General features: G+C 42.1%; 1 protein-coding gene across 1 annotated transcript in view; it reads right to left on the bottom strand.

Annotated features, from left to right (window-relative positions):
* The window catches only part of LOC120057508 (connector enhancer of kinase suppressor of ras 2-like), a 52408-nt gene that overhangs the window by 22281 nt on the left and 4740 nt on the right, over positions 1-25387 (bottom strand). Inside the window, exons 2-8 of the mRNA XM_039006107.1 lie at positions 21226-21389; positions 17908-18110; positions 17553-17640; positions 17204-17245; positions 11393-11512; positions 11120-11179; positions 8176-8244 (exon numbers count right to left, since the gene is read on the bottom strand). Coding sequence (XP_038862035.1) covers positions 8176-8244; positions 11120-11179; positions 11393-11512; positions 17204-17245; positions 17553-17640; positions 17908-18110; positions 21226-21389 — 746 coding nt within the window. The remainder of the gene's footprint in view (positions 1-8175; positions 8245-11119; positions 11180-11392; positions 11513-17203; positions 17246-17552; positions 17641-17907; positions 18111-21225; positions 21390-25387) is intronic.

Here is a 25387-nt window from a genome sequence, read left to right as displayed (position 1 = left end):
GTGTTGGAGGCTATTTTGTAAATGGCATCGCCGAAGTCAAGGATCGGTAGGATAGTCAGTTTTACCAGGGTATGTTTGGAAGCATGGGTGAAGGATGTTGCGAAATAGGAAGCTGATTCTAGATTTAATTTTGGATTGGATATGCTTAATGTGAGTCTGGAAGGAGAGTTTACAATCTAACCAGACACTTAGAATATGTGGACAACTACGAATACCTAAGTCAGAACCGGCGAAAGTAGTGATGCTGGACGGGCGGGCAGGTGCGGGCAGAGATCGGTTGAAGAGCATGCATTTAGTTTAACTTGCATTTAAGAGCAGTTGGAGGCCACGGAAGGAGAGTTGTATGGTTTTGAAGCTCATCTGGAGGTTAGTTAACACAGTGTCCAAAGAAGGGCCAGAAGTATACAGAATGGTGTCGTCTGTGTAGAGGTGGATCAGAGAATCACCAGCAGCAAGAGCGACATCATTGATGTATACAGAGAAAAGAGTCGGCCCGAGAATTGAACCCTGTGGCACTCCCATAGAGACTGCCAGAGGTCAGGACAACAGGCCCTCCAATTTGACACACTGAACTCTGTCTGAGAAGTAGTTGTTGAACAAGGTGAGGCAGTCATTTGAGAAACCAAGGCTGTTGAGTCTGCCGATAAGAATGTGGTGATTGACAGAGTCGAAAGCCTTGGCCAGTTCGATGAATACAGCTGCACAGTATTGTCTCTTATCAATGGCGGTTATGATATCGTTTAGGACCTTGAGCGTGGCTGAGGTGCACCCATGACTAGCTCTGAAACCAGATTGCATAGCGGAGAAGGTACGGTGGGATTCGAAATGGTCGGTGATTGGTTTGTTAACTTGGCTTTCGAAGACCTTAGAAAGGCAGGGTAGGATAGATATAGGTCTGTAACAATTTGAGTCTAGAGTGTCTCCCCCTTTGAAGAGGGGGATGACCGTGGCAGCTTTCCAATCTTTGGGGATTTCAGGCGATACGAAAGGAGGTTGAACAGGCTAGTAATAGGGGTTGCAACAATTACAATTTTAGAAAGAGAGGGTCCAGACTGTCTAGCCCAGCTGATTTGTAGGGGTCCAGATTTTGCAGCTCTTTCAGAACATTGGCTATCTGGATTTGGGTGAAGGAGAAATGAGGGAGGCTTGGGCAAGTTGCTGTGGGGGGTGCAGGGCTGTTGACCGGGGTAGGGGTAGCCAGGTGGAAAGCATGGCCAGCCGTAGAAAAATGCTTATTGAAATTCTCAATTATCATGGATAATGGTGGTGACAGTGTTTCCTAGCCTCAGTGCAATGGGCAGCTGGGAGGAGGTGCTCTTATTCTCCATGGACTTTACAGTGTCCCAGAACATTTTGGAGTTTGTGCTAAAGGATGCAAATTTCTGTTTGAAAAAGCTAGCGTTTGCTTTCCTAACTGCCTGTGTATATTGGTTCCTAACTTCCCTGAAAAGTTGCATATCGCGGGGGCTATTCGATGCTAATGCAGTACCCCACAGGATGTTTTTGTGCTGGTCAAGAGCAGTCAGGTCTGGAGTGAACCAAGGGCTATATCTGTTCCTGGTTCTACATTTTTTGAATGGGGCATGCTTATTTAAGATGGTGAGGAAATCAGCATTTATTTTTAGGTTGAAGTGAGGTTTTACGAAAGTTTTACTCTGGTTCCTTTTAAGTTTTCCAGGGAGGTTTTATTACGATTGTAGGTAATTTAGAGTTTTTTGTATAACTTCCTTAAAACTTTCACTGAAAGTTTCAATAATACTTTTAATAACACAGCTACCTTATTTTGGGTTTACTTTTTTGAACTCCAAGCACAGGTAGGACACGTGGAAATTATTTTCCTTCAGCATTAATCATGCAAATAGATTTATTTTTTAATGTGACACGGCTAAAGTGAGATTAAAACAAAACTGATGTGTGCGCAACTATGGGGCAAAACTGACAGGGTTGGTTCAGATTGTTGGCAACATTTAAAACTATATATAAATCTCCAATGTTTATTGAAAACAAATATATTTGCACAACGTGCACTTGTTGTCTATCAATTACATTGTTACAGTTATTGGTTAACTAGCTAGCGAATTTAAGCCATACTAGCATAGACATGACATGAGTCAAAAAACACACCAGAACACACTTAACAAGATAGAGGATAGAGATAGTTTTGTTTGACGCTGAGAACAGAAAGTATATGTTTTAAATAACATTCTTAGAACGTTCTCTGAACGCTACTAAAGTTTACTTGCGTTATTTATGGATAGTTTTTTTTACGTTCTCTGAACAATTTGAGAACAGGGCTTTAAATAGAACCATGAGGAAACCTTTAGGAAACATTATGCTGAAGCACTGAAATTCCCACAGAATAAATATTTGAGAACATTCCCAATGTCAAACCAGTTGGAGAATGTTTCGAGAACATTAACAAAATTGAAATGAAATGTAACCATGGTTGAACTTTTAGGAAACATGACTTTAAATAGAACCAAGAGGAAACGTTTTGGAAACATTTAGCTGAAGTACTGAAATTCCCACATAAGAACATTGTTTCTTAACTCTCTCTTAACTAATTGATAACATTCCCAATGTCAAATCAGTTGGAGAACAAACCAAAATTGTTACTAAATGTAATCATGTTGTAACTTTTAGGAAATGTTCTGTTTAAAGTAACGAAACACCATAAAAAAAGGTTTTTCGTGAAGTTCCTTTAATGTGCTGGCAATGTTCCAAAGCCAAGCAACAATACTGCACCATGCCCAGAAAGTTGTGGGAAGGTTATATGCAAAAATAACCATAGGACAACCATGTTCTTACCAAGCTCTAAGAAACATATGGTTCTCAGAAACGTATGCGCTAGCTGGGACAAAGCATGTAATAAGCTAGCTAGCCTCTGGCCCCCAGGACAGGTTTGCCAGTTGTAAGCTTCTATTGGATGTTTGCCAAGGCATGTGACCGTTCAGTTAATATTATGAAAGTTCATTGGCACAACCACTGTCTCATGTTTCTGGACACAGCGTCATGTCATAAAATGTATAATCTATGTGATTGGCTGATCATACAGTAAAATAGTTTTCTATACACAGTAAAACAGGCTACCGCAACCACAACTTATTTGTGTATCTTTGTTAAGGTAGGAGGAAGTACTGTGCCCTTTACCTTTTAAAAATATATCACAAATGTGCAGTTAGGCCTACTAGAAATGGTCCCCTACCGAGCTAGGACACTGCCCCTGCTCAGTATGACAACATCACAAGTGGCCTGATTAATGCATCCACCATGGTGACACCAACCCAAACAAATTACAGAAAATGCCACACTCCTCCCAATCCATTGTTTATATTAGTTGTTAGTTTATCATCTCCTGCCAGCTGTTTTCATACTACATCTCCAATTCCACTAGAATCCTATTTACTGGACTTTAAATAGCCTGGAGGGCCTCTGCAGTAACGACAAGGAGAAACATACACAGACCTCAATGCAAAGTGACACAAACAGTAGGTCATGACCTCTAAAGCTGCCACTGTTTCATCAGTGGATGACGTAGCTACTGTGGCTTCTGTACATGTGTGCAGAAGCCACAGTAGGATAAACAAACATTTACTTCTGGCAAAAATAGAAGGAATGCTGAATGCTGCAAAGCTTTGATTTTTATTCGATTTTTATTAGGATCCCCATCAGCCAATGGCGACAGCTAGTCTTAACGGGTTCTGACACAACAAAAAATACATTACAGACAAACTACTTTACAATTTACATACATTTAAAAACATTAACATGTAGGGTGTGTGTGTGTGTGAGCAGCTATCAGTTACATATACATGTCAGTACACACAACAAGTAGGTCACATGGGGGAGAGGAATTGTGCCGTGAGGTGTTGCTTTATTTGTTTTTTGAAACCAGGTTTGCTGTTCATTTGAACAATATGAGATGGAAGGGTGTTCCATGCAATCATGGCTCTGTATAATACTGTAAGTTTCCTTGAATTTGTTCTGGACCCCGGGACTGTGAAAAGACCCCTGGTGGCGTGTCTGATGGGTAGGTGTGTGTGTCAGTGCTGTGTGTAAGTTGACTATGCAAACAATTGGGAATTTCCAACACATTAATGTTTCTTATAAAAAGAAGTGATGCAGTCAGTCTTTCCTCAACTCTTAGCCAAAGAGACTGGCATGTATAGTATTAATACAGTATTATCCCTCTGATTACAATAAAGAGCAAATTGTCCCGCTCTATTCTGGGCCAGCTGCAGCTTAACTAGGTCCTTCTTTGCAGCACATGACCATATGACTGGACAATAATCAAGATAAAACTAGAGCCTGCTGGACTTGCTTTGTGGAGTGTAGTGTCAAAAAAGCAGAGCATCTCTTTATTACGGACAGACCTCTCCCCATCTGTACAACCATTACATCAATATGTTTTGACCATGACAGTTTACAATCTAAGGTAACACCAAGTAATTTAGTCTCCTCAACTTGCTTAACAGACACACCATTCATTCCCAGATTCAGCTGAGTTATAGAACTTATGGAATTATTTGTACTAAATACAATGCTCTTAGTTTTAGATATGTTCAGGACCAGTTTATTGTTGGCTACCCATTCTAAAACTGACGGCAACACTTTGTTTAGGATTGCAGTGATTTCACTAGCTGTGGTTGCTGACGTGTACAGGGTTGAATCATCAGCATATATGAACATACAGGCTTTGTTTAATGCCAGTGTCTGGTCATTGGTAAAAATAGAAAAGAGTAAAGGGCCAAGTGAACTGCCCTGCGGTACACTAACTTTATATGTTTAACATTAGAGAAGCTTCCAATAAAGAAACCCCTTGGTGTTCTATTAGATAGATAATGTAGCTCTGAATCCACGATATGGCAGAGGTAGAAAAGCCATAACACATGAAGTAAAAAACAAAAAACAGGTGATAGTCAATAAGATCAAAAGGCTGCCCTAACAGTACAGCTATCGCAATCTTATTATCAATTTCTTTCAACCAATCATCAGTCACTTGTGTCAGTGCAGTACATGTTGAGTGCCCTTCTCTATAAGCATGCTGAACGTCTGTTAATTTGTTTACAGTAAAAGAGCATTGTATTTGGTCAAACACCATTTTTCCCAACATTTTGCTAAGAACTGGCAGCAAGCTGATAGGTCGGCTGTTGGAACAAGTAAAGGACGCTTTACCATTCTTGGGTAGCAGAATGACTTTGGCCTCCCTCCAGACCTGAGGACAAACACTTTTCTCTAGGCCCAGATTAAAGATATGACAGATAGGAGAGGCTATAGAGTCAGCTATTATCCTCAGTAGATTTCCATCTAAGTTGTCAATGCCAGGAGGTTTGTCATTATTAATCGATAACAAAAACACCTCTTCCACACTAACTTTACAAAATTGAAACTTACAATGCTTTGTTTTTTTTATGCATGAATACGATGGCTAACTGTTCATTGTTGGCATTTCCTGCCTAAGATTGCCCACTTTGCCGATGAATATATCATTGATCTTGGCTTCTTCTTCTTCTTTTTGATGGGTTTAGTCACATCATTTCTCAATTTGCAGTAAGTCAGCCAGTCAGATGTGCAGCCAGACTTATTAGCAACTCCTTTTGCCCAATCTCTGTCAACCATACATTTTTCAATTCCTCATCAATCCATGGAGCCTTAACAGTTCTTAACTGGTGCATGATTTTGGAAACTTGGCTTTCCTGGATATAACCCCTATGTTGTAATCACTGCATCCAATGGGTACGGATACAGCTTTAGAACAAAGTTCTACAATATTAGTAAAGACGTGATCAATACATCCAGAGGGTCTAGTGTTTGTAAACACCCTGGTATGTTGATTAATAACCTGAATTAGACTACAGGCACTGGTTGCAGTGAGAAGCTTCCTCTTGAGCGAACAACTTGATGAAAACCAGTGAATATTCAAGTCCCCAAGTAAGTAGACTTCTGTTTACATCACATACACTATCAAGCATTTCACACACATTATTTAGATACTGACTGTTAGCACTTGGTGGACTATAGCAGCACCCTAAAAAAATGGCTTTAGATGAGGCAGATGAACCTGTAACCACAACACTTCAATAACACTTGACATGAGATCCTCTCTAAGCATTACGGGGATATGGCTCTGAATATATACAGCAACACCTCCCCATAAGCATTCCTGTCTTTTCTTTAGATGTTATATCCTTGTATTGATACTGCTGTATCAAAGTAATTATCTAAGTCTCAGAAATGGCTAATATATGAATGTTATCTGATGTTTAGCAAGTTATTGATTTCATTACCGTTATTTTTTAAGGCTACATATATTAATATGGGCCATTTTTTGCCCTTTCCTGGATAGCTTATCAGAGATAGACATAATATGGAAAATAACAAACAAAGCAAGAAAAAACATTATTCAGGAGTCCATCAATCATTTGGTGGTGTGTGTGCTGTGGGATTGAAAATATGAACCCACAGGCTTGGCTCTCTCATCCTTTCTAGGCTTTTGGGAGGGAGGGTGGACAATGAGCCTGTTATAGCGGATGTAAGCAATGTCCCCACGCGCTTTGGCAGTTTTCATGGCTGGGATAAGTTCTTTCCTCTTCTGGCGCACAGCTTCAGGATAGTCCTCATTGAGGAAGATGTACGTTCCTCTCAAGTTCTTTGCTCTTTCCAGAACAGCTACCTTGTTCTTGAACATCAGGAACTTGACCACTATAGGCCTGGGTTTTTCAGTTCTGTGTACGTGCTCCACTTCAATCTTGCTGTGGTCCATCTTCAGTTTCTCAATTATTATTTCCCTCACTTTATCCTCAGACTCCGTCCAGGTCTCGTGGAGATTCTGCGATTCCATCCACAACAGTGTTGTTCCGCCTTGATTGTCCCTCGAGATAATCTGAGTTCTCCGTCATTGTTATTATGGATTCAAATACAGAACGGATGTCCTCTCTCAATGACTTACAGATTGCTATTATCTTGCTGTTCTCCTTTTTAAACTCATCGATCTGACCCTGGGAGAACTGCAAACTGTTCTTCAGGTCCTGGACCTCTCTGGTCAGATCATCCATTCTTTTCTTAGTTGACTCCAGCAGTATTTGGACACAACACTTGAAGCTTTTTCTCGTTGTTGTAACACCTGCTTGTAAAACTATTTTTGTTTGTTTAAAAGTTCCTTCACCTGTGATAGAGAGACACCACTGTCCTCAACAGTGCTCCCACCGGCTTTGGTCTTTGTCATGGTAGCAATGTAGGCTATGCTGTTACTCCTCGCAGTTCCAGACCGGGCAGGTCACAGGACAGATGGAAACAGCAACAAAGAGCAGGGATTCAAACAGTCACACTCCCGGGACAATCCGTGGTCCTAGCCACAAGAGCAGTAGGCAGTGTACAAGCTGCTAAGGAAACCTGGCTAGCTTGATAGCTAGCAAACGTTAGTTAGAAGCTACTGTAGGATAGCATCTGCACCAACGTGGCTACTTCTCTGGAGTGAAATAGATATGCTATTGTTCCTTGTAATACAGTGAATGTCCCACACCTTAATGTGATGTTACATGTTGACAATTGTTTGTAAATAAATCAGTTAATTCATAGTTATTTTACAAAAGAAAGCCACAAGCAAGATATGTGTTTCAATGCATCTACTAAAGAGGAGAAAACATTGGTGTAGATAATTTGATTAACCATAAATAAGGTATCTATTGATGAATATAGAGGAGTGATTTGACTGTCCTTTTTGCTGTTTAAAGTGAGATCAGGTCAGATTAAATGGATTGTCCAGTGCTGCCAACCCTTGTGCGTTAAATGAACCTACTCGGTTACATTGGGAACTAAAAGCTCATTATCAATTAATGACTATCCAGACCCCTGTATCCTTACAAGTACATTAAATCCCTAACTACCAGATAGTAAATGATTAATTGAGGACTAATTGGGTACTAGGAAGAACTAAATAAGCACCTTGTACTTGGCTTCCAAAGGCAAAGCGTTTAGTCCCCAGACAGGCTGGGCTAGAGGAGTATAGAGTCTAGGAAAGCAGACGTTTCTCATTCATGATAGCTGACCTTTCCTGACCCAGACTGAACAGAATGTATTTCCCAGACCCTGAGAGAGATCCTGTGGGATTAAATGACATAACAGTACTCAGTGCTGTACTCAGTATCCACAGTGGAACACTCAGTCTGGACTCACCACAGTTTGGTGATTGACCTGAATAACCTCGTCTCCCGCATGGATCTTCTTGCACTGGTCAGCTGGAGACTGCAGAGACAGTGACAGACAAGTAGAGGTTAGGACACATCGACTGTGCCATCATGGCAATATAAACAGACAGATCATTGTCATCAGAGACCTTTGTCTATGGTTTGTCAGTATAGGTCATATACTAACTACAAGTATACGCTTTGGCCAACTACTTTGAATTTATTGTCATGCCAAACATGACATACAGTGCCTTCGGAAAGTTTTCAGACTCCTTGACTTTTTCCACATTTTGTTACGTTACAGCCTTATTCCAAATTATTATTTTTAAAATGTAATCCTCACCAATCTACACAGAATACCCCATAATGACAAAGCGAAAACAGAAATACCTTATTTACATAAGTATTCAGACCCTTTGCTATGAGACTCAAAATTGAGCTCAGGTGCATCCTGCTTCCATTGATCATCCTTGAGATGTTTCTACAACTTGATTGGAGTCCACGTGTGGTAAATTCAATTGATTGGACATGGCACACACCTGTCTATATAAGGTCCTACAGTTGACAGTACATGTTAGAGCAAAAAACAAGCCATGAGGTCGAAGTAATTGTCTGTAGAGCTCCGAGACAGGATTGTGTCGAGGCACAGATCTGGGGAAGGGTACCAAAAAATGTCTGCAGCATTGAAGGTCCCCAAGAACACAGTGGCCTCCATCATTCTTAAATGAGCTAGCCGCCCGGCTAAACTGAGCAATCGGGGGAGAAGGGCCTTGGTCAGGGAGGTGACCAAGAACCCAATGGTCACTCTGACAGAGCTATAGAGTTCCTCTGTGGAGATGGGAGAACCATCCAGAAGGACAACCATCTCCGCAGCACTCCATCAATCAGGCCTTTATGGTAGAGTGGCCAGATGCAAGCCACTCCTCAGTAAAAGGCACCTGACAGCCCTGCTTGGAGTTTGTCAAAAGGCACCTAAAGACTCTCAGACCCTGAGAAGCAAGATTCTCTGGTCTGATGAAACCAAGATTTAACTCGTTGGCCTGAATGCCAAGTGTCACCTCTGGAGGAAACTGGGCACCATCCATACTGTGAAGCATGGTGGTGGCAGCATCATGCTGTTGGGATGTTTTTCAGCGGCAGGGACTGGGAGACTAGTCAGGAGCGAGGCAAAGATGAACGGAGCAAAGTACAGAGAGATCCTTGATGAAAACCTGCTCCAGAGCGCTGAGGATCTCAGACTGGGGCGAAGGTTCACCTTCCAACAGGACAATGATCCTAAGCACACAGCCAAAACAACTCAGGAGTGGCTTAGGGACAAGTCTCTGAATGTCCTTGATTGACCCAGCCAGAGCCTGGACTTGAGCCTGATCCAACATCTCTGGAGAGACCTGAAAATAACTTTGCAGCAACGCTTCTCATCCAACCTGACAGAGCTTGAGAGGATCTACAGAGAAGAATGGGAGAAACTCCCCAAATACAGGTGAGCCAAGCTTGTTGAGTCATACCCAAGAAGACTCGAGGCTGTAATCACTGCCAAAGGTGCTTCAACAAGTAAAGGTAAAGTAAAGGGTCTGAATACTTATGTAAATTTAATATTTCCGTTTTTATGTCTAAAAACCTTGCTTTGTGGTTATGGGGTATTGTGTGTAGGTTGATGAGGGGGAAAAAAACTATTTAATCAATTTTAGAATTAGGCTGTAACTTAACAAAATGTGGAAAAAGTCAAGGGATCTGAAAACTTTCTGAATGCACTGTACCTGGCATGATAATGAACAGAACAAAGGAGTTGGCTAAAGCAAAGACTGGTCTGCAAGGGGAGGCTATGCTGGCACAGCTTTAGAAGACAGGTAGATTATGGTTTCCCCCAAAATGTCCAGTAACAGTCTAAAGAGTGTTACTTTTTTTAAATGCATGTTTTTAAATGTATGTAAAATGCAAAAAGTATTTTGTCTGTAATGTATTTTTCGTTATATGTCGGACCCCAGTAAGACTAGCTGTTGCCATTGGCGTCGACTAATGGGGATCCTAATAAAATTAAATAAAAAATATAAATCTCAGCCACCATTTAGCAGCAATTGAAAAGACGAGATGAGTCATATCACTTGGCAGAGACATCACCAGCCTCTATACCTCCCTTCATACCGTGGTACTACGACTGCACACTTTGTACAATATCTCCAGTATTTTCCTTCCATAGGGGCTCGGAAATAACAAAAATGATCAGTCACAGTATGTGTCTGAGTAAAACTTAAACATCACATTAAACAGCAGCACCCATTCCCTCTCCATCTCCTACAGAGAATCTTCCCCATCCCAGTCCTGCTTTGAAAGTGTTGCTAATTAGAAGAGCTAGAAGACCATCTGCAAGCCTCTGTCACCCCTCCTCTGTTTCACCTCCAATTAAACACCCAGATGTTAATTAGGGTGTTCACTATTTGCTGCATTAATTGAACAGTTATCCCAGAGCCCTAACCAGAGGAGCTGATCTTTATAGCACTACAAGAAGCTCATGGGTCAAAGAAGCAAGCCAATGGTAGGAGACAAAAACAAAGGTATGGTAATCTCTCATGGACAGACTACAGTACGTAAACATAAATGGTACTGTAGATCTTTCATGATACAATGGGATGCATGAGATAACGAGCAGCATTAGTTCTGGTGCTTTGGACAAATCACGATTTCGCAGCTGTTAGCATCTTTTGAATTTAAGAAGGGGAGGGGACATTTGGCCCATAGAGTTGCCGGTTCCGATCTCTTCTCAACACATATGGACCCAGAACTTAATCGAGCATCTGACCAATTACGCAAGAGTTTAGTTCTGGGTTAACCGAGATTAAAGGTATGGTGGCAAGAGTGGGTATGGTTAGCAGAGAATGTTTAAAGTAAAACATTTGTTTTACTACAGGGTAACAGGGTCCAGAAAGTAGACTTACGTTCTCAGTGGTCCCAGTGATGACATGAAGGCCGTCGTATGTAGATTTTATGTACATTCCCTAAATGAGAGGAAAAAGGCTGAATGATGAGACTTACACTTCCCAATATCTTGTTATGAAACTTGTAAGCAACAGCAAACAAGTAAAGTGAGCCTGTTTTCTCTGTCATAGAACTATCCTGTCAAAGACTGAGTATCTTAGACAAACTCCTTGTTCAGCTCCTGTGGAGGTATGATTGAAGGCATCTACAGTGTAGTCAGAGTAAGTACTAACCAGGCCCTCGCTGGGCATGATGTTGGTCAGGTGCACCACCTCCAGATGAGCCGACTGGGACACCAGCGAATCAGAGGACAGCGAGATGATGTGGTCACAGATCCCAGACAATGTTTTACACTGCAGACAGAAGACAGGAAGGGATCATTCTATATGCTGCATCTCACACTGACAACTGGGTAATATGAATTACTGCCTGAATAACTATCATTCTTTGGATGCCTAAATGATACAGGTAACACCAACATAAAGTGTCTTAATAGGGCGCTGGGCCACCACGAGCCGCCAGAACAGCTTCAATGCACCTTGGCAGAACTCCATTGAAGGGATGCAAAACCATTCATGCACAAGAAATTACATCATTTGGTGTTTTATTGATGGTGGTGGAAAACACTGTCTCAAGCGCCGCTCCAGAATCTCCCATAAGTATTCAATTAGGTTGAGATCTGGTGACTGAGACACACACACCATTTAAAACTCCATATACTCCTTTCCCAGCTAGCACATTTGGTACCATGGAAGTTGTGGGAACTAATGTTTTTGATTTCACATTGGTTGTGAGAACGAAGCCATACGTTTCCGGACCGGTAAAACTGAACGTTTTCTAAACGTTCTAAGAACAGAAGTGAAAATTTCACCTGTTCTGGAAACGTTTATTTTTAGGTTGCAGGGAGGTTCTGAGAACGTTTTACTCTGGTTCCTTGAAAGTTTTCCTGGGAGGTTTAATTAACGCACTTTTTTAACTTCCTTAATTTTCACTGTTTCAATAACACTGCTAGCTTATTTTGGGTAAACATATACAGTTGAAGTCGGAAGTTTACATACACCTTAGCCAACTACATTTAAACTCAGTTTTTCACAATTCCTGACATTTAATCCAAGTAAACATTCCCTGTCTTAGGTCAGTTAGGATCACCACTTTATTTTAAGAATGTGAAATGTCAGAATAATAGTAGAGAGAATTATTTATTTCAGCTTTTATTTCTTTCATCACATTCCCAGTGGGTCAGAAGTTTGCATACACTCAATTAGTATTTGGAAGCATTACCTTTAAATTGTTTAACTTGGGTCAAAAGTTTCGGGTAGCCTTCCACAAGCTTCCCACAATAAGTTGGGTGAATTTTGGCCTCCTTGCTCGCACACGCTTTTTCAGTTTTTCCCACAAATGTTCTACAGGATTGAGGTCAGGGCTTTGTGATGGCCACTCCAATACCTTGAATTTGTTGTCCTTAAGCCATTTTGCCACAACTTTGGAAGTATGCTTGGGGTCATTGTCCATTTGGAAGACCCCTTTGCATCCAAGCTTTAACTTCCTGACTGATGTCTTGAGTTGTTGTTTCAATATATCCACATAATTTTCCTCCCTCATGATGCCATCTATTTTGTGAAGTGCACCAGTCCCTCCTGCAGCAAAGCACCTCCACAACATGATGCTGCCACCCCCGTGCTTCATGGTTGGGATGGTGTTCTTCGGCTTGCAAGCCTCCCCCTTTTTCCTCCAAACATAACAATGGTCATTATGGCCAAACAGTTCAATTTTTGTTTCATCAGACCAGAGGACATTTCTCCAAAAAGTACCATCTTTGTCCCCATGTGCAGTTGCAATCTGTAGTCTAGCTTTTTGGCAGTTTTGGAGCAGTGGCTTCTTCCTCGCTGAGCGGCCTTTCAGGTTATGTCGATATAGGACTCGTTATACTGTGGATAAAGATACTTTTGTACCTGTTTCCTCCAGCATCTTCACAAGGTCCATTGCTGTTGTTCTGGGATTGATTTGCACTTTTCGCACCAAAGTACATTCATCTCTAGGAGACAGAATGCGTCTCCTTCCTGAGCGGTATGACGGCTGCGTGGTCCCATGGTGTTTATACTTACATTTACATTTTAGTCATTTAGCAGACGCTCTTATCCAGAGCGACTTACAGTAGAGTGCATACATTTTTATTACATACTGAGACAAGGATATCCCTACCGGCCAAACCCTCCCTAACCCGGACGACGCTATGCCAATTGTGCGTCGCCCCACGGACCTCCCGGTTGCGGCCGGCTGCGACAGAGCCTGGGCGCGAACCCAGCCCAGCCTGGGCGCGAACCCAGAGACTCTGGTGGCGCAGCTAGCACTGCGATGCAGTGCCCTAGACCACTGCGCCACCCGGGAGGTGGTACTTGCGTACTATTGTTTGGTCAGATGAACGTGGTACTTTCAGGCGTTTGGAAATTGCTCCCAAGGATGAACCAGACTTGTGGAGGTCTACAATTTTTTTCTGAGGTCTTGGCTGATTTCTTTTGATTTTCGCATGATGTCAAGCAAAGAGGCACTGAGTTTGAAGGTAGGCCTTGAAATACTTCCACAGGTACACCTCCAATTGACTCAAATTATGTCAATTAGCCTGTCAGAAGCTTCTAAAGCCATGACATCCTTTTCTGGAATTTTCCAAGCTGTTTAAAGGCACAGTCAACTTAGTGTATGTAATGTTCTGACCCACTGGAATTGTGATACTCTGAATTATAAATGAAATAATCTGTCTGTAAACAATTGTTGGAAAAATGACTTGTGTCCTGCACAAAGTAGATGTCCTAACCGACTTGCCAAAACTATAGTTTGTTAACAGGAAATTTGTGGTTGAAAAACGAGTATTAATGACTCCAACCTAAGTGTATGTAAACTTCTGACTTCATCTGTATTTTTTAACTCCAAGCATAGATAGGACACATGGAAAATTATTTCCTTAGCTATTAATCATGCCAACACATTTCTTTTTCAACCTATAATCTTCTGTTCTCTATCCATGACCACACTGACCACACTTAATTAACAAGATAAAAGATAGAAAGAGTTTTGTTGATGCTGAGAACAGAATGTATATATTTTTTTTATAACATTACTAAACATTACTAAAGTTTACTTGTGGTTCTTATGGAAAGTTTTCTTAACGTTATGCAAACAACTTGGGAACCTTACTTTAAATAGAACCATTTTTTAAAACTTTATTTTACTAGGCAAGTCAGTTAAGAACAAATTCTTATTTTCAATGACGGCCTAGGAACAGTGGGTTAACTGCCTTGTTCAGGGGCAGAATGACAGATTTGTACCTTGTCAGCTTGGAGATTCGATCTTGCAACCTTTCGGTTACTAGTCCAACACTCTAACCACTAGGCTACCTGCCGCCCCAACCATGTGGGAATCTGTCCGAAATGATATGCTGAAGTACTGAATTTCCCACAGAAGAAAGTTCCCTCTTAACCTAAAGTTGATTAGCATTTTTTTTTTAAATCCCCATAAAAATGTATCCCGTTTCGGCTAGAGATATGTTTTTTTGCATAGACTGCGTCTCAATCCACCGCATTTGTCGATGTCGACCTTCCGCATCTGGGGTGGAAGGTGGCAGAGCTGCAGCAGTGTTTGTCAGACCAGGAGATCCCAAAAATTGGTTTTATCACGAAAATGTCTGTAGTGTCTTCCCCTCTATGGAAAGATGAGACTCTCACAATGGTGTTTTCCATTTAGCTCTACGAGTGTCAGGGGACTTGTCTGAAGCCGGTACTGCCGATCTGCCAGTAGTGTCTGAACAGTTTGGGCTACACACTAATATGACCACACCATCAAAAGGTGAGACTCTCATGTTTTGCTCTAGGATGCCCACAAGTCTCACAAGACTCATCTGAAGGTAACCCTGTACCAGATTTGTTTTATTATGAAAGTACTTTAGTGCCAAAAAGGGGTTAAATATGGGTAAAAAAATATGAATAATTTTCTGAACTTATCTCTCAGACATAGGACAGGCACTTCAAAACATAGTCCAAAAATAAATTAAAATGATCTGTTTTGACACGATGAATATGTTATTCAATGTGTTTCTATAGGCTAATAGCAGTAAGGCCAAATTCAATGTTTCATCAAATAAAATTCTAAATCAAATATCTAAATGATCCTTGGTATGACCTTCTTAAAACAATTCCATATGTTAGCTTAGTAGAAACCCAGCCCCGGGCCCTTGGACCTTCTATTAACATTCTTGGAACAATTTGAGAACATGACTTTAAATAGAACCATGAGAAAACTTGTAGAAAATCATTATGCTAAAGTACTGAAATTCTCACAGAATATTTTTTTTACCTTCTCTGAACTATTTGAGAACATTCCCCATGACAAACCAGTTGGAGAACGTTCCTAGAACATTACCAACATTTAAATTTGAACATTTAGGAAACATTCAGTTAAAGTAATGAAAAACAATGTTTTCTTGTCATGTTCCTTAAATGTGATGAGAATGTTCCAAAGCCAAGCAACTACCCTACACCATTCCAAGAAAGTTGTGGGAAGGTTATATGCAAAATAACCATAGGACACAAAAATCACCTCAGAATGTTATGTGGTAGCTGGGTTGAGACCCCTCTTTCAGAGTCACTGAGATCTCTTCTTCTAGCCATGGTAGCCAAAATAATGGGCAACTGGGCATTTTTATACATGGAACCACACCTGTGTGGAAGTACCTGCTTACAATATACTATGTAATCCTCATTTAATCAAGTGTTTCCTTTATTTTGGCAGTTTCCTGGAAAAGAAGCCACACAGTGTAAGGTATTACTACTACACTGTCTGCTACATTGTCTATTGTGAGCATCGGGATTGTGCATCACTTCCTGGAGTTCAACAGTATCACTTTGTTGAAGGACAAAGAGCCAACTGGGGATGACAAGAGCATGGAGTCACTTTCTTCTTCTCCTGCCTGCGTTTTTAGAGCAACAAGAATGAAGCACTGTATGCAATTATCTGAGAATCTGACCCGTTTTTTAATGAGCGATTCTTCGGTTTATTCATCATCTGAGACTCACAAGGCATTCTTCAAAGGCAAGCTACGGCTCTCCTTCCCAGGTTTAACAAGTTGAGGAAAAAGGGGTCTCTCATTGGTCTATGGAGCACTGTATGAACAGCGCTGGATACTGTCATGTCCTTCAGATGTCATGTCAAATGTACTGTACATAGGTTTCTATTACTGCCAATAGTAGCACAGTGAACAGAACTTGCTGGCAGTGAACAGCGTAACTACAGTGACACAGCCATGACCTTCCATCTATTCCCTTAGTCTCCAGTTGGGCTCTCTCTCACTTTCTCTCTTGCTCTCTCTCTGTCACACACACACACACACACACAGACAAACAAAAACACGTCTGGCCTGTACATAGTTTGTCCTAGCTTCTCCTTTATTATTGCCTCACCATCTCTCTCCCTGTCTAATTGCTGTAGGCAGGAATGCCCGCGGGAGCAGCAGGGAGGTTCTGCATTATTCAACACAGACTGCCAACCAAAGGCCTTAAAACTGCGGCTTTTGAGAAATACACAGGCAGACTCACACACTCTTATTAATAATCTAAACCCTTTTCTTCCATAGTGCTGCCTGCCTGGTCGATGAGGAGGACGCGTGTGACTGTATTATCACATGTTCAAGTGTGGGCATGTGCCCTAATTCAAGTTGTGTGTGTGTGTGTGTGTGTGTGTGTGTGTGTGTGTGTGTGTGTGTGTGTGTGTGTGTGTGTGTGTGTGTGTGTGTGTGTGTGTGTGTGTGTGTGTGTGTGTGTAAAAACAATGTGTAAAGATTAATGAGTGTTTTAAATCATTGTCCCATATAACGTTGGATGATTCACATACCACTTATTGTGAAAACATTTGATAATTTTTACTGTTTACTGACTACTGTTGCTTATGTTATGACTGTTAACTAAGATTAAGTATTAGGTGGCAATTAATGATTGATAATAAGATTTGTAGGTCTTGTGGGCATTAAACCCCATAGAAGAAAACTCAAAACTCACCACATGAAGAATTTTGTTTTCTGTCTCATACACCGTGCAGTCCTGCAAGACAATTAAAACCAGTTAGAGAACTAATGTTTTTTTTAAACATTAAAATGAAACTGAGCCCCTATCAGATGAGACAGATGCAAGTATCCCAAGTGCAGTGAAATGAATTTAGCTGGCAGACTGTCTCTTGAGAGTATTTAAAACAGGAAAGTTATTTTCAGTCGGCCTTCATCTATTCCCGACAAAACTAACAGAATTATAAAATGGAGGTATATAGCCAAGTGTTCTGTCAGAGACGTATTGATGCACTAGTAACTAGTTAATTAATTCCCTAACCTTTACCCACCCCTGGACAACTCACCTGCTGTACTATGGTGGTTAACTCCAGGCACAGTTGAACAATATTGTTCTTCAGTAAGGAGTACTCTGTCACACTGACAAATGGGGATCTGGCAAGAGGGAAGAAAGTACAATACAGTCAGACATCAGAGGATGGGAGAGGGCAGAACAGTCAGTGAGATATAAAAAAGAAACATCTCTGCATAAGACAGTATTTGCCTTCCCCAACAACTTTACAATGAAAGAGAACCATATATAAACTATTAGGCATACGCAAATGAAGTTCCTCTGGGGAAAATAAGCTACTCTAAGTCTAACAAAACTGGGATGTTCCGATGCATAAATCTCAACCCCCGAAGCTGAGATGTAACACCCACCTGTCCAGCCAGGCCAGAAGGTTCTTGGCTGCTCCGATGAGGTCCACCACGGAGGTGAGGAAGTCATTGGGCAGCCTGCGTGAGGCCCGGCCATCATAATGGCCACCTCGACGCCTCCCTGTGATGAAGTTCTGCAGGTTCTTGGCTGAGGCATTGAGCTTGTGGGATAGAGTACGTAGGTTCTCAGTCTCCAGACCGTAGTTCTGGAACAGAACGTACAGTACCCTTAGACCATGGTCCAGTATGCTCCCAGAAGTGTTTGACTTTAAAGTTAAAATGTGGATACATTAAGTTCACGTGGAGAAATAACAGTAACTTGCAATGACATTGTGGTGTGACTAACATATTCAGTACTTGTATTAGAAAGCTCATACAGAACAGTGTTGCAGCAAATGTATAGTGCATATAAGAGCTAAATGCCAGAGATATATAGAGACAAATCCTTTCAGTCACATAATCTCAGATAATCTCAGATTTCCCTCTTAATTTATCTACCAAACCAGGTGGACAGCTTTATCCTTTGGATCTAGAGTTTTTCAAGTAAACATAAAGAGATGCTTGCCTCATCAGAGACACAATGAAGACCACTCATCTGTCATACTCGTTGTCACAATAGTGTGTCTGTTAGAGATGTGTGCCTGTGTGTGAATAGCTGTCTCTTATTCTCCTCGTCTAGTCAACATTAGTCACTGTCACCATGGAGAAATACCTCCTTCCTGTCTAACCCACAACAATGTAGCTAAGCCCAGCCCAGCCCAGTTGCCATGGTGACTCCTGGCTTTGTCACTCTTAATTACAACAAGCCCAGTGTTTCCATAGCTTCTTCTTCCATTATTGATTTTCCTCTTTCATTCAAAATATCAAAGTAATGTGCTGCTGTCTGATCAGGCTGCTCTTTATGGGGGCTTCTCCATCGCTAGTCACCTATTACGTCAATGCAGAGGATGACAAGAGATAAAAGGCGGGGGAGAATTAAATATGTTATACTGTACATCCATGCAAATAAGCTAAGCGACACAATAATAAGGCCTTGTTCTTGGCAGTCGACCCAGTGTAGAGGAAACACACCATTATGCTGATAGGTGGTGGTGAGTACTGACCAGCTCAACCATTTCCCTGCTACCTTCGTTTCAGTGAGCCATTCAGGCAGAGAGAGGCGTCACTGCATGGAGGGGACACTTTCCTCTGATGGCTGTAATGTCTTTTGTAATTTGGTGGGAGCAAAATCCCTATTACATCAACAACTCAGCAGCAGAGCCCTGTCTGTCTGTCTGTCTGTCTGTCTGTCTGTCTGTCTGTCTGTCTGTCTGTCTGTCTGTCTGTCTGTCTGTCTGTCTGTCTGTCTGTCTGTCTGTCTGTCTGTCTGTCTGTCTGTCTGTCTGTCTGTCTGTCTGTCTGTCTGTCTGTCTGTCTGGTCACTGCCGACTGATGAACAATTATCTAACTCCCAGCAACTCCCTCAGTTTGAGTCAGCGGTCACACTGACACTAAGCCTGCATTGTCTTTCAATCCATCACACTCACATAATCAACCCAGGAAAGATAAATTCATTTCAAAAATTGATCTGCAGAGAGTCTTGTCTTACACAAGCAGAGCAGAGGGGCTGAGACCTATTCAGCAGACATCCGTTTTGGTCAGGCCACTAATAAGGCAGTGTGTGTGTGTGTGCGTGACCACGTCCGTGTCCTGTCTCTCCTGTCCCCTCCACCTGTAGGTCTCCTCCAGTACAGTCATTACTCATGTCAGCCTCCTCTCAGCAGAGTGACGCAATGTTTAGCTGTAGTGCACTTTGCCAGGATCAATGGGGACATGTCCCAGCATCCAATGATAATCACAGCACATCACTATAATGGAGATGGGACGCAGAACACACACTATACTGTCTTAGCACATATGCACATGTTCACAGACTCATACACACATGCTCACACAGTCGCAAACTTATACTATAGCCCCCTATGTGAACATAAAGGAGGAACATTCTGCTCAACATTCACACACATTCTGACACACACACCCAGGCAGCCCCCACCAGACCATCTAACTAACAGACACAGATTACATGTGTGTGGTTGTCTGTGTGGAGATGTTGGGTCTCAGGCAGTCCAGGCACTCTAATGATGCTCTGCTGCAGGCCGCTCTGTCACAGGGAATCACACACTAACCTCAGCTAGCTCCACACACGCCTCACACACAGGCAGCCTCTCACACACACATGCACACACACACTCCCTCCCAGCTGCTGCTGTCTAGGCCTATGGATCTATTATCAGACACTTCCCCAGCCCATCAGAGAGGACGTGTGCTGTGTGGCCCCTCTCTGAATCAGTCAAGTTAATACAGAGCTCTTAGCTCGCTCTAACAGGGCTCTTCCCATGCCCACGCCTGATTCTCTCTGTATGAGTCATCATACAGCAAGACTAACATTACTAACATTACATGCCTCCCTTACTGATGCACACAGCGCAGGCTCCTCCCGCTCCATCTCTAATCACTACAGGCTCCTCCCGCACCACCTCTAATCAGCACAGGCTCCTCCCGCTCCACCTCTAATCAGCACAGGCTCCTCCCGCTCCACCTCTAATCAGCACAAGCTCCTCCCGCTCCATCTCTAATCAGCACAGGCTCCTCCCGCTCCACCTCTATCAGCACAGGCTCCTCCCGCTCCATCTCTAATCAACACAGGCTCCTCCCATTCCACCTCTATAAGCACAGGCTCCGCCCGCTCCACTTCTAATCAGCCTTGGCTCCTCCCGCTCCACCTCTATCAGCACAGGCTCCTCCCGCTCCACCACTAATCAGCACAGTCTCCTCCCACTCCACCTCTATCTAGGATATAAGGATACAATTCACCAATGAATCTGAATTAGCCTTTAGCTCCAACGGACACAAATCATCGCCGCGACTCTGGCCCTAGCCTCAGCTCTACCTCTCTAGCCCTGGTCACTGAGCACTGCTGCTGCCTCTCTCCTCCACTGCTTGTTACTCAGCAGAAAACACTGATGATGGCTGTAGATAATAAAGCGACACTTTCTTCTGACCTTTTATTGTCTTCAATCTTGTCTGTCATGCCTTGCCATGCCTTGTCTCTCAAATGGTGCACAAACAGATCTAGCAACTAGGCTAGCTGGACATCTCCTGCACGTCCACCGTGTTTCTCTAGTTGGAGCACTTTGACTGCACTGGCTTGGTTGCACTGGAAGGCATCGATAGTAAAGTTATTCTGTCATGTCCGCAAACAAGAGGTCTAACTCTACAGCCCTTTGCCCTGACCATCTCTCCTGACTCCAGCCCTGCATGTCTAGATGAACTCCTCACCAGGGCACAGAGTAGGTCCACAGCCTCCAGGATGAGCTCCTGGTGTCCGATGCGGGTGACCCCCAGCTCCTCCAGCTCCTGGTGGGTGATGTGGAGAAGCTGCTCCCCGTTGATCTTCTCCCTTTCAAAGTTTTGAATGTACTGCTGCAGACAGTCATCCAGGCCTGCATGGGGGACACACAATGAGGGGAAACTATGTTAGGCACACCTTTGTTCTAATAGTATGTCTTTGTCTCCTTTACTGTCAACATCTAACTCATTCACTAGGTGTATAGAATGCAGATTGTGCTGATTTATTTAGAATTATTTAAGTTTGAAATATACCATGAAAGCTATAAATATAACAGAGTTGTATAAAATGCTGTGTGATTGGCAGATTCAGACTAATTGCTGTAAAAAAAAAGATTTGTAACCCCTACCAGGCTACTTTGACTCTAAAAACTCATTTTCCATTTCAGTCATTTTTTGTGTTAATTCCGACATAATACCAGAAGCATGCTTTCAACCATTCAACGTTTCAACTCCAGAGAACTGAACAGAACCAGTCTACCAGTTGAGCTGCTCTTTGTGTAGAGCAGAACAGAACGGGGGAAGAGAGAAACGGGACTAGTCTAGGAGATAAACCACTCTCACCACAGCGTATTAAAGCCATCCTTATCAGAGCACAGCAGAGCCACACAGACACACAGAGTCCACTGCAGCATTCTGTGTTGGAGCCATGTACATCTGGCCAGGCTGCACAGAGAGAGAGAGAGAGAGAGGAGCCCAGAAAGCAGCAGAGCAGACTAGCAGAATCTTGGCTTTCAACCACAGCATCCATCCATGGCTCCCGGGAGAATACTCATCTCCAGCCACAGAGCATATTGGAGCAGAGCAGGCCACAGCCACAGCACAGAGCTGACCCACATTACACACACCGGCTGGGCCATGTCAACACACCAAAGCCCAGCACACACACATCCATGGCCACAGGCATTCAACAGGGGCCAAATTAGCCAGCTTGATGTTGCCTAGGTAGATCAAAGGGTGATACATTCAGAGCCATATACAGATGACTCAGGATACATCTATTCAATGCCGACCTCGATCCATACAGTCTGTATAGTCAGGCAAATCATCTGAACTAAGTTCCCCATTTGTATATGGCGAACACTTGTCTTGCCGTCTTGTGTGCTGCTGCCCCGACCTCATTCTAAGTAACTGAATCGAGGCTCAGTACGGGTCCTTAGAAATGTTTCTCTGAGCACACAGTGGCCTTGACATAAAAATTGATGGCCTTGTGTGTGGGTGTGTTTGTGTCTCCACAGTACGTTCGTGGGAGTGAAATTTGTGAAAGCATGTGCGTATGTGTGTGTGTGTGTGTGTGTGTGGGTGGGGGGGGGGGGGGGGGTGTTTGTGTATGCATGTGCATTTGTGTGTGCGTGCGCACACGTTCATGCATCCATATACAGTAATGATCATGAATGGCTGCCCTTGACACATGTCTTGTTTGCAGTTTCACATGTGGAATAGCTGTTTTCACATGTGAAGTCATATTTTCACATGTATTAAATTTAAAGGTCACATGTTAACACCACCTCTTCACATGTGAGAAAAAAAAGTTCTCACCTCACATGTGAATTACAGTTGCACATGTGAAATTCGCAGTTTCACATGTTAGAAAACTCCACATGTGAAAATCTCACTTTCACATATGGGATTGCATTTTAACAAGTAGAAAACAATCACGTGAAAATCAAATTTGGAGTTTCACATGTAAGAAACCGGCACGTGAAAATCTAACTATCACATTTGGAATTGCAAGTTACATGTGGTGTTGAAATAGTGTTACACACCAAACATGAAAAGGTGGTGTTAACATGTTGCAGTAGCAATGTTTCCACATATGGAATTGAAAATGATGTAATGCCATTCTGTAAAAAGTTAACTTAGCCTACCTGAGTATAACAATTGAAGTGCGTTAAAAAACATTTTTTAAATGATTTCTGAGCCATTCATTTGGAGTGTTACTGTTGCAGCCGCAAGCCACTCTTCTTCATACCTTGGTTAGTGACTGTTAGAAGAAGCCAAGAGAAAAGAACAGCGGCTAGCGCTCTGTCTCCTTATTTATCCTGTTTAACCCTTTACACTCGTTGGAATTGGCCTATATGGATAGGACTAAACTGAAATTATTCTTCACAGAAGAAATCTGAAAAGCATTTGCATAAGCATGGTAGCAATAGCGGAGGTACATAAAGATGGAGGCCCACATGCATTTGACACACATTTCTTCTTAAACAAAAACTCAGTGGATACCGACAAACAAGACGTCATATCTGAATTCTGCCATCTATATGCACTTTTGCCATTGAAACGGAACAGTTTGGAGATTATAGGAAAATTATTAGACCAAAGTTGAGGACACAACAGTTCACCTGACACAAGACTGAATCCAAACATTACACTATTGATTATATTATACTGTACATTCACTCTACTTTTCGCTCCATTTGTTGATAACGAAATCTGAAAATACTCTGGATACATTCAATAACATGATAAGAATATTCCTGGAAATGTGGGGTAGGTGCAACATAAGACAAAAAATGACAAGGGTTTGAGTGAGAGGACTAACTGGTGTCTCCAAGTGGCCACACACCTCTCCAAAGTGTGCACAGTTCCTAAGTAATTTCAATGCACTTTTATGACTTAAAGAAGAGTCTTCAACTATAAGGTACTTTTTTTTAGATCTCCTAGCTGTACCGTTGAGGAACTAGGGCAAGCACACTTGTAGTTGTTTTGTTTGGAACACAACGCTGCATGCCCGCGATCATACAATTACATTTGTTGTTTACGCAACCCACAAATGGTCCATTATAAATCGCAATCTGGGTCAAGTGGGCATCATTTGAAAGCTTATTGTATTGCCAAAATGACTAGCTAAGTTATAAAATACGACCTTGCAGTGTTGCTCTTTCACAAGGCAATTCAGAGAAATATCGTAATTTTGGTGCGTGTTGAAAAGAGTCATGAGTGAATTCAGGTGTGTGTTCCGCTGCGAATGTTCTTGACAATAGACAAACATACGCTAATTCTGTTCAAAACAAGCCAGGGTACGACGCCATGTCACCTTGTAACTTTACATCAAACATAGTGATCATAAACGTTGATCAAAAATGACATTGACATTTTACCCAAGGGAATAATCCAGAGTCCTCAATGCCCTCAAAAACAGGTCAGTCCCTCCCTCTTACTCTCATTGGCATTGAACCTACTCTCACACAGATAATTGTGGTTATGAAATAGAAGAGGTACAGTTCAATTAGTTTGCCAACTGCCCTACCTTGATCCACAATGTTGGAGCGTAGTATGAATGCAAGGCATGCATTACCAAGGCAGGTTCGCTGTCCATGGTGCTAGTTTTTCATGAACGCCTCAACTGGTGCATTGGTGTGTGTGTGCGTGCCATGCTGTGCCTACCTGTGTGTTTACTGTCTAATATATAGACAATGTTCTTTGTAACAAGAAGTGTAAAGCCCTAATCATAGAATTACATAATCACAATGACATGAATTGAATTATATGGAAATGTGAAGTGCACATTTAGACAGGTTTTTGGCTTGCTTGTATGACATCAAAGCGGTATTTATTATAATCCTCAACGTCTCATCTTTCAAAATACATCGAGTCCTATTAATTTACAACATTTCCCTCACTCAGACAACAAAACATTTACTAAAGTTGCCCAATTAGCGGGAGGGATGGGGGTTACTTCTTGTCGCGTGCGATGCTCAAATTCAGAACAGCTGTCAGTCAAAACCAATGATGTATATAAATCCTGAATGACTAACAGGAGGCGCTGTATTGAAATCACTGCGCAGCCACCTTGGTACTCCTCCTCCATTGTAAAAAAAAGTTTTAGGAAGCTACATAAATACATTTATGAATGTCTACATTCATTTTTGACACATCTATTCTATTACAGAAAACGTAATGCATACATTTCAATTATATTATGTTAGCTAAACATATCAAAATTAAAATTACATTTCTTACTTTTTTTTGAGAGTACTAATGTTACTGTCTCCAGTACAGCAAATAAATACTTAAATACATGTAATTCCATTCATTCCTATGGAGGACTGCTCTTACTTGGGAGTGCCAATATGGCCGACTTTTGTCT

This window comes from Salvelinus namaycush, chromosome 12 (assembly GCF_016432855.1).
Source record: "Salvelinus namaycush isolate Seneca chromosome 12, SaNama_1.0, whole genome shotgun sequence".
Lineage (NCBI taxonomy): Eukaryota > Metazoa > Chordata > Actinopteri > Salmoniformes > Salmonidae > Salvelinus > Salvelinus namaycush.
Note: the sequence above shows the minus strand (reverse complement) of the source record. Positions and strands in the feature narration are given on the sequence as shown.